This window comes from Dicentrarchus labrax, unplaced genomic scaffold, assembly GCF_905237075.1.
Source record: "Dicentrarchus labrax unplaced genomic scaffold, dlabrax2021, whole genome shotgun sequence".
Classification (NCBI taxonomy): domain Eukaryota; kingdom Metazoa; phylum Chordata; class Actinopteri; family Moronidae; genus Dicentrarchus; species Dicentrarchus labrax.
The window spans coordinates 4840825-4852879 of NW_026136703.1; the positions used below are offsets into that span (position 1 = coordinate 4840825).

At 41.6% G+C, this 12055-nt stretch overlaps 2 protein-coding genes across 2 annotated transcripts; both read right to left on the reverse strand.

Moving 5' to 3' along the window:
* Nucleotides 1-353: 353 nt before the first annotated feature.
* kcnf1b (potassium voltage-gated channel, subfamily F, member 1b) lies at nucleotides 354-2201 on the reverse strand. The gene has a single exon (XM_051393475.1). It carries the CDS (start codon nucleotides 2041-2043, stop codon nucleotides 724-726), a length of 1320 nt encoding a protein of 439 aa, XP_051249435.1. The 5' UTR covers nucleotides 2044-2201; the 3' UTR covers nucleotides 354-723.
* A 2114-nt stretch (nucleotides 2202-4315) lies between these two features.
* atp6v1c2 (ATPase H+ transporting V1 subunit C2) lies at nucleotides 4316-11967 on the reverse strand. Its single transcript, XM_051393507.1, has 14 exons — nucleotides 11334-11967; nucleotides 10886-11088; nucleotides 10321-10388; nucleotides 9696-9781; nucleotides 9315-9377; nucleotides 9010-9104; nucleotides 8282-8373; nucleotides 8107-8202; nucleotides 7910-7978; nucleotides 6925-7017; nucleotides 6746-6833; nucleotides 6571-6668; nucleotides 6318-6447; nucleotides 4316-4805 (listed from the first exon to the last, which is right to left on the reverse strand). The coding sequence occupies exons 2-14, from the start codon at nucleotides 11012-11014 to the stop codon at nucleotides 4716-4718; spliced, it is 1197 nt and encodes a 398-aa protein (XP_051249467.1). The 5' UTR covers nucleotides 11015-11088; nucleotides 11334-11967; the 3' UTR covers nucleotides 4316-4715.
* Between the last annotated feature and the right edge of the window lie 88 nt (nucleotides 11968-12055).

Genomic DNA, 12055 nt, shown 5'->3' on the forward strand with positions numbered 1-12055 from the left:
CCTCTGCAATCAGCTGCAATCATTATTAAAGAGATTAATCACACCCAACGGGCCTCCATCTGGGGGCTGTTATTTATGACTCAGTTTTAGTCATAATTTAGCTGATATAAATAATTTTCCAATTTAAGACATTTCTTAAAATGATAGAATCTATAAATCCACCACATTGGTGCTGATCTGATACATTCGCCACAAAAACATTGAACCCTGATTATAGTATATTTAACTTGCTTAAAGTTAATTTGTGCTGTCATCCAAAATAATTTTTTGTTGTTTTTGTTATTATTATTATCATTATTATATAAGGCTGGGAATGTGGGTTTGTAATTATCTAATTGAACAAAGGTGATATGATGCTTATATCACATGCTTTAATGATTCTCTGTGCACACGTTTTTTTCATGCACAACTTTTAATTCTATAATAACAGCAACCTTCACAATAACAAGAGTTGTGGACGAAATAAATGCACCATGGAATAAGCAGCAACAAAAACAACACAGCTGTGTAAAGGCGCTATGTACAGGGGTCACTGCATGGAGCTGTCCCAGTGTGTCTGCAGATCCAGAGAAAGTCCCACTGTCTTAATGTCAAGGTCATGATCTACCACATTTAGTCAAATAACGTTCGCTTTAGATGTTTGTTTTTGGTGCATTAGATTTGGACTTTTTAATTTTCACATTGACTTCAGGAATGAAATTGCCCTTTCAGTCTTCACTCATCTTAATTCCTGCTTTTTCTGCGCGCCTCCCTGCCAGACTTCAGCTCCATCAGTTCCACCTCGTGCTTCGCCGCAGTCTCCAGGACTTTCTGTTTATTGTAGAAGACCACAAAGTTATTAATGATGGGGTGGATGGGCAAGGCGATGGCTATCACCCCGCACAGAAAGCTCACGGCCGCGTTGCACTTGCCGAGCGTGGTTTTGGGGTAGATGTCTCCGTAGCCCACCGTGGTCATGGTGATGATGGCCCACCAGAAAGACTGCGGGATGCTCCTGAAAAGGGTCTCCGGGTGGCTTTGCTCCATGGTGTAGGCCAACGCAGAAAACACAAAGATCCCCACACCCATGTACATGAGGAGCAGTCCGAGCTCTTTGAGGCTCTTCTTGAGCGCGTAGGTCAGAGTCTGCAGGCCGGAGGAGTGGCGCGCCAGCTTGAAAATACGCGCGATGCGCATGATGCGGAGCGCCTGGACAGCCTGCTGGACGTTACCCAGCTCCATCATGGATGTGGTGCCGAGGTAGGTGAGTGACAGGACCACGTAGAAAGGCATGATGGCCATAAAGTCTATGATGTTCATGAAGGAGAGCGCGAAGTGCAGCTTGTTCGGAGAGGAGGCGAGACGCAGAAGGTACTCTGCGGTGAACCACGACATGCAGACGGTCTCGATCGCCTCCAGGGCCGGGTGCTCCACTAGTTTTCCCTCGGTGTCCGCCACCTGGAGCTCCGGGATGGTCCCCATGCACATCACCACCGCCGAAACCAGGACGGAGAGGAAGGATGCGATGGCAATAATGCGCGCCGGCAAGGAGGAACCCGGCTTTTCCATCAGTTTCCACAAGAACCTCTGGCACCGCTGGCTGCGCGTAAAACACTGATCCACCTCCAGATCCTCCAGAATGACTTTGACTTTGTTTGCAATCTCCTTCAGCTCATCCTCCTTCTCACTTAGGTAACTTCTGCAGCACTCATCTAAAACACTTTGGTCTATTTTCCAGAACTCCATCTCCTTGATGAAACAGATGGGGCAGATGCCGCGTTTGATGTGGATTTCATCAAAATAGTAAACGTCGATGATGCACTTGAAGGCATCGGGATCTCGGTCAAAGTAAAACTCTTTCCTGCCCGGATCGAAGTCATCACAAAGCGACGTGATAACTTCGTAATTCTGAGTTGAGCAATTCAACAACTCCGCCAGTCTGCTCTCCGGATAGCGGTTCAAAACATCCCCGAAAAGCACCACTCGGACTCCGCCAATGTTCACAGCAATCTCCCCCTCGGCGCACAAACCAGTTCTGTATTTTGGCTTCGGTAGTGTCCACATTTTACTAAATGTTTGACTGAATATCTGTGTATCCAATAATGTCAAAGTAAAGCGTACTAGCCAGAATTCATGTCCATTACTTCGGCGCGTAAATGTTTCCTCTCAACACTGTTCCATGCACTGAATGGCACCGCTTTAGCGGCCAGCTTTCCCTAACACTTCCCACCTTCTCTCTCTCTCTCTCTCTCTCTCTCCTCTCTCTCTCTCTCTCTCTCTGTCACTCACTCACACACACACACACACACACACACACACACACGACCTCCATTTGCAGGTCTTTCTTCTCTCGTTATTTTAGTGCAATGTGTAGCTTGTCCGGTTGCAAGTGAAAACACAACTGAGTCAATAATTAAAAGAGCACCCTTAATTAATCCGCACTGCGCCCTATAAGACCGCAGTTGTCCATTTCACATGTAGAAGGTAAAAGTCACTTCGTTACTGTTATTTACAGTGTTGCTCTCCAAACGTCAAACATATTGATTGATCAAATACCATTGGTGATGGCAGAGATCAATGCTGGGAAACTGGATGCAGCACAGAACAGAGATAGTGCACTCTCTGGTGATCATGTACTGTATAGCATTTAGTGGTGGATGTACCTTTGCTCAAGTACTTCTTAAGGACTATTTTAAGTATTTATATTTTATTCAACTGAATACTTCACAGGGGAATAACTTACTTTTTACTGTATCCGACAGCTGTAAGTACTGGTTAGTTAGTTTTACAGAAACCTTTGTTAAATCTTGTGACCTCTTACAAGTAGTTGGGTAGTTGGGACCCAGATTTTTATGAGTTGTTAGAAGTTACACCAAAGAGAGATATGTTTTGAGGACCACACGGTAAAACGCTCCAATATTTCCCAAAGACAGTTAAAACATGAAAACAAATGGGACTTTCTTCTATCATACATCATTAATCCTGTCACAACCCCTCAGATTTATTGGAGGGGGCCTGACGCCCATGTCAGGAAGCATTTTACTCCAGTAGTAGGAGAGAAGGTAAAATAGTTCACTGATTCCTACATTATTGTCACACCCCGGTTTTAATAAAATGATGCAGCAGAACCAGAGAAACCATCATTTTTATGTCGAAACCAAAACTTGACTGCTGACGGTCTGGTCGGAGATTCAGGTGTGTTAGTAACCTCTAGCCTTAAACAGAGTTGAGGAGCGGTTCACAGATGTCTGGTGAGCTCCAGATTCTTTCATTTTCAAAGTTTTGTCTTCAGACCCAACAGGTGCTGACCCAGGTGACATCGCTTGAGGCAATTTATCAGATTTCACAGTTTCCACTGGAGCCACAAAAGGCTTCATACAACTTATTTTCACATATAAAGTGTAAGGAGCACTCTGATTTGTAAAATTGGTTTAAAAGTAGCTCCACCTGACCAGCTACAACATTAAATAATGTAATATATAAATAATATATCACAGGGGGGCATTTTTCTATAATAGTACATTTAGCTGATAATACTTCTGTACTTTAACTTACAGTTTTAATCCTTAAGATTCCAGTACTGGTTGATTTGGTGGCACACCTAGTTACTGGTGGTAACAGTGAGTGCAGGGACAGTGCACCACCCATTACATTTAAAAACATTCTGATATGAATAAATATGAGTTAAAGGTCCAGTGTGTATCATTTGGGATGATCTACTGGCCCAGAAAGAGATGTACACTGTAGAGTCTGACATTCTTACAGACATGAGTTCTGATTGGTGTGGTTTGTTTTTATTAGTGTTAAAAATGTATTGTTGTGCTTTCGTTACCTTAGAATGAGCCATTTTCATCTACAGCGGGAGCAGGCCTTCTTCCGAGGAGGCCACAATGTTTCAACAGGCTCTCAAAAGGGCCTTTCACAAATTGTTAGACGTTTCACGACCACCACAGTTTCTCCAGGTTGCAGGTTGGCTGAAACCCTTGCCCTTAAAACAAATCTGTCAGTGTTGATTTTGTATGCAAACATCCATGAGAAAATGAAATGGGGGGGGGTCTTAAAGGTTTTGCTAGATTTTTAGGTGGCCTCAAGCCTCCAGAGATTGGGAAGCTCTGACTTACGAGGCGAGCGGTATTCAGTTATAGCAATTTAACTGCTAGATGCCGCTAAATCCTACACACTGGCCCTTAAAAAGAAAAGTGGTGCATACAGACTCACGATATGCTTTCCCTACAGAATATACCGTATAATGCAATCTGAACATGTACTGGACTGTAGAACAACGACATCGTGCATGAAGAAATATGCTTTTTTTAATTGTGATGGCTTTAAGATTTCTAGGAGGAATAACATTAACGTTTACAGCACATGTTCTTCTGAAAGAAAACACTAAACAACTTTTTTTTTTAGCAATTAAACACATTTAAATGGTTCTGCAGGTCCATGCGCAGCACATCACACAATGTAGTCCATGTGCAGCTGATATTGTGGTGTATTCCATCCACTGTTCACCTGACAAGATTATTTACACTGCTGTCCAATGGAAGCTAGACATTAATTTCTGGCTCAACATGCTGAAAACCAAGATATTCAAGGATATATTCTTCACTAGATGTGTTTTAGTTTAGAGTTGAGGGTCTTTATGTTCCTGTTCTGACTGGTTTGGAGCCATCCACTTCATGAGTGACAGGGCCCTTATTGCTTGGTCATTGTGTGGGTCCTCTGTTTGCAGACTGCTAGCTGACCTCCAGCACATTGGTGTTGATATGGAAGCAGATGTAGGAGAAGTACTCTTGCTGACAGAGCCCTGGGATGTCACTGCTTACCTGTTTGGCAGAGGGAGACAGAAAAACAAACAAAACTGTGTGTCACACACACAGTGAACCAGTTAAGACCAACCAATGTACTGCAGGAGTGTTTGTGCAGCGTTCAAATCAAGTTGTTTTCCCAGGCAGCTCTGTGTTGTAGTTATCTTGGCACTGGCACAGTAGCCCACAGTTTCACTTTTCTCACTGCAGTCTGGCAAGGCCATGGATGGATTTGCATGAGACAGATGTCATTTCAAGTAGGCTGAACAGCAGATGGTTGACAGTTACGTAGACATCAACATGAAATCTGACTGGACAAACACTCCACTTACTGGCTGTAATTGGTCCTTTTTTTGGTCCGAACAAGAAAGCATTGTCAAATTCTCTTTCACACAACACTGAATATAGGCAACAGGCTAAATGAAAATAAAAGCTTTAAAGAACTCGCTGTGGAAGACGTATTCAGATCCTTTAAAGCAACAAGGAACTTTCATTCTGGTGGCCCCTGTGGACAAAAGCGGTAGTGTTTCTACTGCCTCATTTGATTGATTTAAAGGACAATCCGAACGAATCCGACCCAGTGGCAGGAATTAAGAAAACAGAAATGGCCAATCTTCTTATAGATGGTCTTGTTTGTGTGTGTAGGTCATATAAAGGAATCAGTATTCAATTCTAATAAAAAGTAGCAATACCCAAATTTAAATATGCTCCATTATATTAAAAGTCCTGCATTCAGAATGTTACCTAAAGCTGCTCTAATGACTATTTTTATATTAACTATGGTTGCAATTGCTAAATGTGATGTGAAAGGCAGACTTTGATAGCGCATTGCTGTTTTTTTTTTACGCATTATCGCCACCTGTAGATCACTGGAATAGTTCGAAACCATCGATTGGACTGTGTATAGCATCATCCGTGTGTATGTGAAAGTGCATCATAAAAAACTTCTCCATAGTGCTACTAGTGGTCAAAAACTTCATAGGGTACCTTTTGAGTAAAAGTACTTAAGTATTATTAGATTATTAGACGAAAAGGTAAAAGTACTCATTATCCAGCAGAATGGCCCCCATCATCGTTATACTATTATTTATGAACATAAACAACATTTAACAATAAATATCTCTGATAAGCATACTTTAAATTGGGTTACTTGGGAACTGTTACCAAGATACTGTATCTGCAATAGGCTAATATTGGACCAGCCACTTAAGCAGAATAAACTTAGTGCCTCTCGAATGTGCCGAAGTCAAGCAGAAGTATAAAGTAGCACAAAAAGGCAATATGACTAAACTACAAGTAACTCACTTAAGTGCAGTGCTTGTGTTACTGGGGTCAGTTGTTTATCCATACTGGCTATGGGCTGATTCACTGTTGTCAGATTATTTAAATTAACACATACTTATCCCAAGGTCATGAGTGAACATCCAAGCTCGAGAATTTGCATGTTTGTGTCTTCATGCATTTTCTCCCGTGCTTTAGATGAAATATGACATAACATTTGAAGCAGTGAAAGTGGATTTGGCCTCTCACATCTGTCTTGCTGGCAGTGGCAGTGGGGTCCAGATGCATGAACAGTGAGGAGAGTTCTTCTCTCAGTTTCTTTGAACGCTTCCTGTCCGTCTGCAGCAGAAGAGCCTGATAGTTCACCGGTAACCCATACCTAGCAGGAGACATAACTGTGAGTCTACTGACACATAGATATCACAGGGAAATAAATCACATGCCATTTTTCATTCATGTCGACAGAAAATGAGAGTAAATCACCAGTGTTATCAGCACTGACCTGACAACTGATTCCACAAACACCCTCAATGCTTTCAAGTGAATCCAGGCAACAAACACCTCACTGAAATTCACCTTCAGCCAGCGCACAAAGGTTCCCTGTAGAGGAGGCATTTATAATGTACCATAACACACATCCTAAAAACTTTAGAGAGCATACATGATGTTTGACTCACATATTGCTCCTTCTTGTGAACACTAAGCTGCTTCATCTCCTGCTGCCTCTTCTCCTCCAGATCAAAGCTGTACTCGCGCACGGTGAACCTGTGTGGATCATAGGCTACACTATGGTAATTGACACAGACAACACAGCTTTGACTTGATGGGGTATTTTCTGGCAATCCATCCTGCTTACTTGCTCTCCTGGGCTTTGGCTTTAAATTCACACACAGCTCTTTTGAAAAGTGTAACTGAGAAAACGCCTCCCTCTCCATCCTCGTACAGCTTCCTGATGATCACACAAAATGACGACAGAGAATTAGAGTGACACACGAAAGCGTGAAGCATCAGGTTGAAGTCGAAGACAACAAAGAGAAAATAAAGTCAACAATTATCAGAGCAAAAGCTGTCACTTAAGACCCACTAGAGTGTGTGGCGGTATATCTGCAGGGACCCTGCCCTCTGCCCCTTTTTTCTTACTATTTTGCTGTGTTCTGGAAGTTTCTGGATGTCAACTTTTGGGCAGCGAGGACGGTCTTCTTACATCTGTGTCTCCGTCTCAGAAAATAACATTATAGTTCTCTGATTCACTGCTTTGGTCTCACTAACGCCGCTCCCTCGTTTATTCAGTCTCTAAGTCACTCAACCGGACTCTAAACTGAGGTTATGCAGATGAACGGCCAGGACTTGATCTGTTGCTAAAAGCTTATGGTCTACCTTCAGGACTCTTTCAACTCTGGAGTCTTTTCTTACTTTCAAGAGACTTTTTTTTGTCAGTTTGAAGGTAAAATAACCCTTTTACATCATTTTTTCATCCTTGACAATTGTGGGTTTGACAGCACTTTTCTAGTTATTGGTCTGCTTTAGATGTTAGTCTACAAAGCACTTTATTTTTCCTTATAAGGTATACTTAACCCATGTTTCAAGTTCTGGCATGATGTCCTAAAGCATTAAAAACTTCAACCAAATACTTTTTTTCCCTCTGAAAAAAACATTTCCTTCCGTGCTACCGATCCAAACCACATGGACTCTTACTTTCTCCCGGTAATGGAACACCTGTGGTTACTTAGCCTGACCTTTTGGATGCTGAGAACAGGTACTCGGTGCTTTGCCTGTGCACTTGTACTTGGATCAAGTGGAATGGCTTGTCTTACAGGCAGGAGTGGATAAAGACAGCTCACCTGCTGGACCGTGGAACCACAAACTCTGACAAGGATTCATAGGTCCTCTCCCACTGCAAGTAGCTCCCTCTGTGACCAAACATATGTGCAGAAATACATGAATAACACATGAATATAGATACACTCTTATGGGGTATATGTTATACCACATAAAAGGTAGAATAACTTAGTTTGTTTAGTGTGCATGTGTCACTGACCTGTTCACTAATACCAGTAGTGTGGTGAGGTACTCTGAGACCACCAGGTCTTCCTTCTTCACTATGTCATTCAGACTGCGAGTTTGCAAAGGCCCACTGGAACGACAGACAATCCAGTAAACATGTCATAGTTAACATAATGTTTTTTTCTAAATATGTAACTGAGGTCACTCACTTTTGCTTGTGCTCAAGGCTTTGCAAGCTTGTTTTCACACTGTTGTACGCCGCAGCTCGGGATTTTAACTCTGTCTCCATCTGGGAAACGTCCTGAAAGACATGCAGGTGTTAACAGCACACACCAGTATCAGCAGTACATGTGATAATCTCAAAAACTACACTTTAATTGAATACATGCACATACAGAGACAACACTTATTTTATTTGCAAATTAATTTAATCTGGATTTAAGGAAAACCTTGGAATATGTGATGCAAAGTTCAGTTTCTTTTTATTTAAGACTTAAGATTTTAGGTAGTTCTTATCGCACTGATGTATGTTCAAGTGTTCATTTTGCTAGTTTTTCTTTAGTTTGGTTTTAATTTCTTATTTGATGCTATACAAAAGTGGGTTTCACATCATGCTTTACAGCTGAGACTTGCTCGCCATTTAGTCAGCCAGCTGTATGGGCGGGACCTCGACACTGTGGCTCCAACCCTGATCACTACTGGCTCCAATTGACATCACCAGCGCAAAGTGGCATCACCCTTTATCCAGGATATTTTGGCTTCATTTTTGCACAGTGGGAGGAAGTGCATAGCCCATCTTTATGCACAGTCAGTGGTCACAATACTGAAGCTCTAATTTCCAATTTACTGACTTTCTCGGAGTACCTCTTTAAGATAATTATGGCGGTAATAACTATACTTACACGTCACATATAATTATCCTACTTTTCGTCTGTACCTTGTTGAGGATGTCCACGAGGCTGGAGAGAGGCAGAGCGGTGGGATACTTGGCTTTGTCCCACTGAAACTTGGTCACGTAGCTCATCAGGTCCACTGAGAAACACACACCAGAGGTCATAACCTAAACTAAACTAAAAAGCACATATTATATACAACATATATACATATATAACAACACCACACAGTGCAATAGGTGTGTCATTCAGAAAAGGGCAAAAGCAGAGTAAAAATGCACACTTTACACAGGCAGGCACACAGCATCGCACTCCAGCTTAAAGAGCAAATAGCCAGCAGGTAAAATACCCCTCAGAGACTTCAGGTAAGCTTTCAGGGATGACAGGACGGCTTTCTGATTCCTGCCGTGGTCTGATGGTGGAAAGTGATCATAGACAGTGGTTAGCCTGGTTTGTGTTGTGTAGCTGCTATACTGCCTCTATAGCAGGAGGCTAATACAAGGTAAAGGGATCATAGTAGGCTGTATTATCTCTGATTGTGTGTGTGGGAGTGGATGTTTGTATGTATACATGCATACTGAGCTCGGTTTAAGTAGCTATTAGTCTCATTTCCAATGTGCATGCAGCCTGTGGCTTCTATGCACTTACTTAATGAGTTTCTATACAATGTAATTAACACCCTCAGCATTGTGTGTGTGTGTGTGTGTGTGTGTGTGTGTTTGTGACTCACCTCCATTGGCTAAGGCGTTTTCCATCACTTTGTCAGTGGACTGCTCCATCACTTCCCTCATACACTGGTGTGTTTTTTTAATCACACTGACCAGGCAACAGGAAAAATATAATTATCACAGAGGCGCCTCAATTTTCTTTATTCATGCATTTTACATGTTATTTATTTTGTTATAATTTTAATTATTTATTGGCTCCTTTCCTGGAAATCTCCTTTCTCCACATTCTTTCATTATTGACACTGAGGCCCACAATGAACTACTGTATCATTGTGGAGCAAGGAGTTAATTTATCAAAGCAAAGACATCTAGCTGGAGGGAAACAGTGGCTCAAAGGGAATAAAATTACAAGACCACATTTTGATGTCACAAATAGGCTTACAACGAGTCAGCTCCGATATACCAACAATGAATTTAAAATCAGGAGGGTAAACTAACCGTCAACTGCTCCTGACCATCAATTAATCATGGCACTGACCGCACACAAGCTCAGACTTACAAGTCCTAATTAAGGACAAAGCTGCAGATTAAGCTACAAATGTGCAATGACCACTGAGGCAGACAGGTTTTGTTTGCATACGACAGAGCATGGACAAAAATTGAAGTTTGTTTCATCATATTTTTCACCTTTCAGTCAGTGTGTCCAGCTTGGAGAGATCATCTGACACGCTGAGCAGACTGTCCAGTATTCCCACCTGAGGTCACAGCATAGACAGCACAGTTAGTTACTGTAGCTGTTGTATCAAATCATTAAACACAGGCCAACGGTTCGTCACATATTTTGATTTATTAACTTACGGAGGTGTCCACATATCACATTCAGTACCCCATTTAAAGGGTTTTCAGGTTTGAACTCTTGACAGAATTGAAACACTGCTGTTAAAATGTGACTCCTGGCAGCCAAGGTGAACATTGATCACGTTGAGTGAAATGGGTCAGATGGAAATTTTGCCTCAAACTGTAGAGAGCAACCTGAGCCTTTATCCCTTCACCAGAGAAGGACACCAAACACCATCACCCTCCTCAACTACACTCTACTGTACTGGTATAAACACACACCTAACATACAACTCTTCTTGCTATTTGTTTTTGACAATGCTGAGTCTTCAATATCTGGTCCTTATGTGTATTATTACTCTTTATACTTTATTTGCCTCCCTCTGGCTCTTTGCTGGGGCATAAACAACCTCACCTTGAGATCTGGAATAGAGAACTTGCAGCAGGAGGCCTGGTTGGTTTTGGCAATGGTGCGCTTGAGTTTTTCTACACTGGTTAAACTGGTCTTGTCCAGAGGGACAGATATCAACCACAAGTCGGTCATGACTCCCAGTGCTTCACATGGAGACCTCCAGTCAAAATCCTCCCCACAAGAACAAGGCTTTGGCACCAAATAGACTGTGACCCAGAGCAAAGAAACATACAGTAAGATGAACTTGAAAAAATACATGTCATTTTATTTTGTAAAATGACATTTAGGTTAATGATTTTACACCTTTGTGTTATTCTATTTCAGTTTACACAAAGTCCTTGAGCGTCCTATGACTATATTAACATATTTCCTTGGTTAAGGCTACATAAAGTCAAATAAAACAGACACTATGAAATGAAAAGAAATAGCTTTTCAAGGCGGGAATGCTTACCCTCAGGTTATCTTCATGGCCGTCCTGTGTCAGCCCCACTGTGAGTGTTGTGAAGTAGCAGCAGCTCCACCTGAGACTGACTGACTGACTGACAGACGGACAGACAGCCCACTGTGCTCTCAGATCACACACTGCAGCTGTTACATCACTCCAGGTGATTTCATAGGATGATGTGAGCAAGCACATTACTGAAAATGGTTGACTCTCAATTTGCAACTACTCTGTCACTCAGCATGCTCCTCAAAGTTAACTACAACGTCATTGTACGCGTTACTTCAGATTTTTCTGTACTTTTGTGTGCATTGATATGGAAACACCTTAAAAAGTCTTAATAAATCACTGGGCTGACAATTTACAATATGTAGTTTATTAGCAATCAGATTAACATAGATTAGGTTCCCTTTAGCTGTATTTATTTATAGTTTGTAATGCAGTTGTGACCATTAAAAAGTCTTAATATCATTCTCCTCAACAGTCATTTGTTCCATCCAATAAATTGATATTTTGTTCAAAATTATAAACGTCGACATAAACATGCCTAGCTTGCTAACCTAGTTTACAGTACAGTCTACTGTCAATTAGCCTAACTCTCTAACGTTAGCTAGTTAATTAATTAAGCTATAACTTAACCAGCTAACATCCTACGACTGATACTGACATAATGGATAAAACTATTCGGATATTTAACGAAAGTGTGTAACATAAGGATGAACTTTTTCACT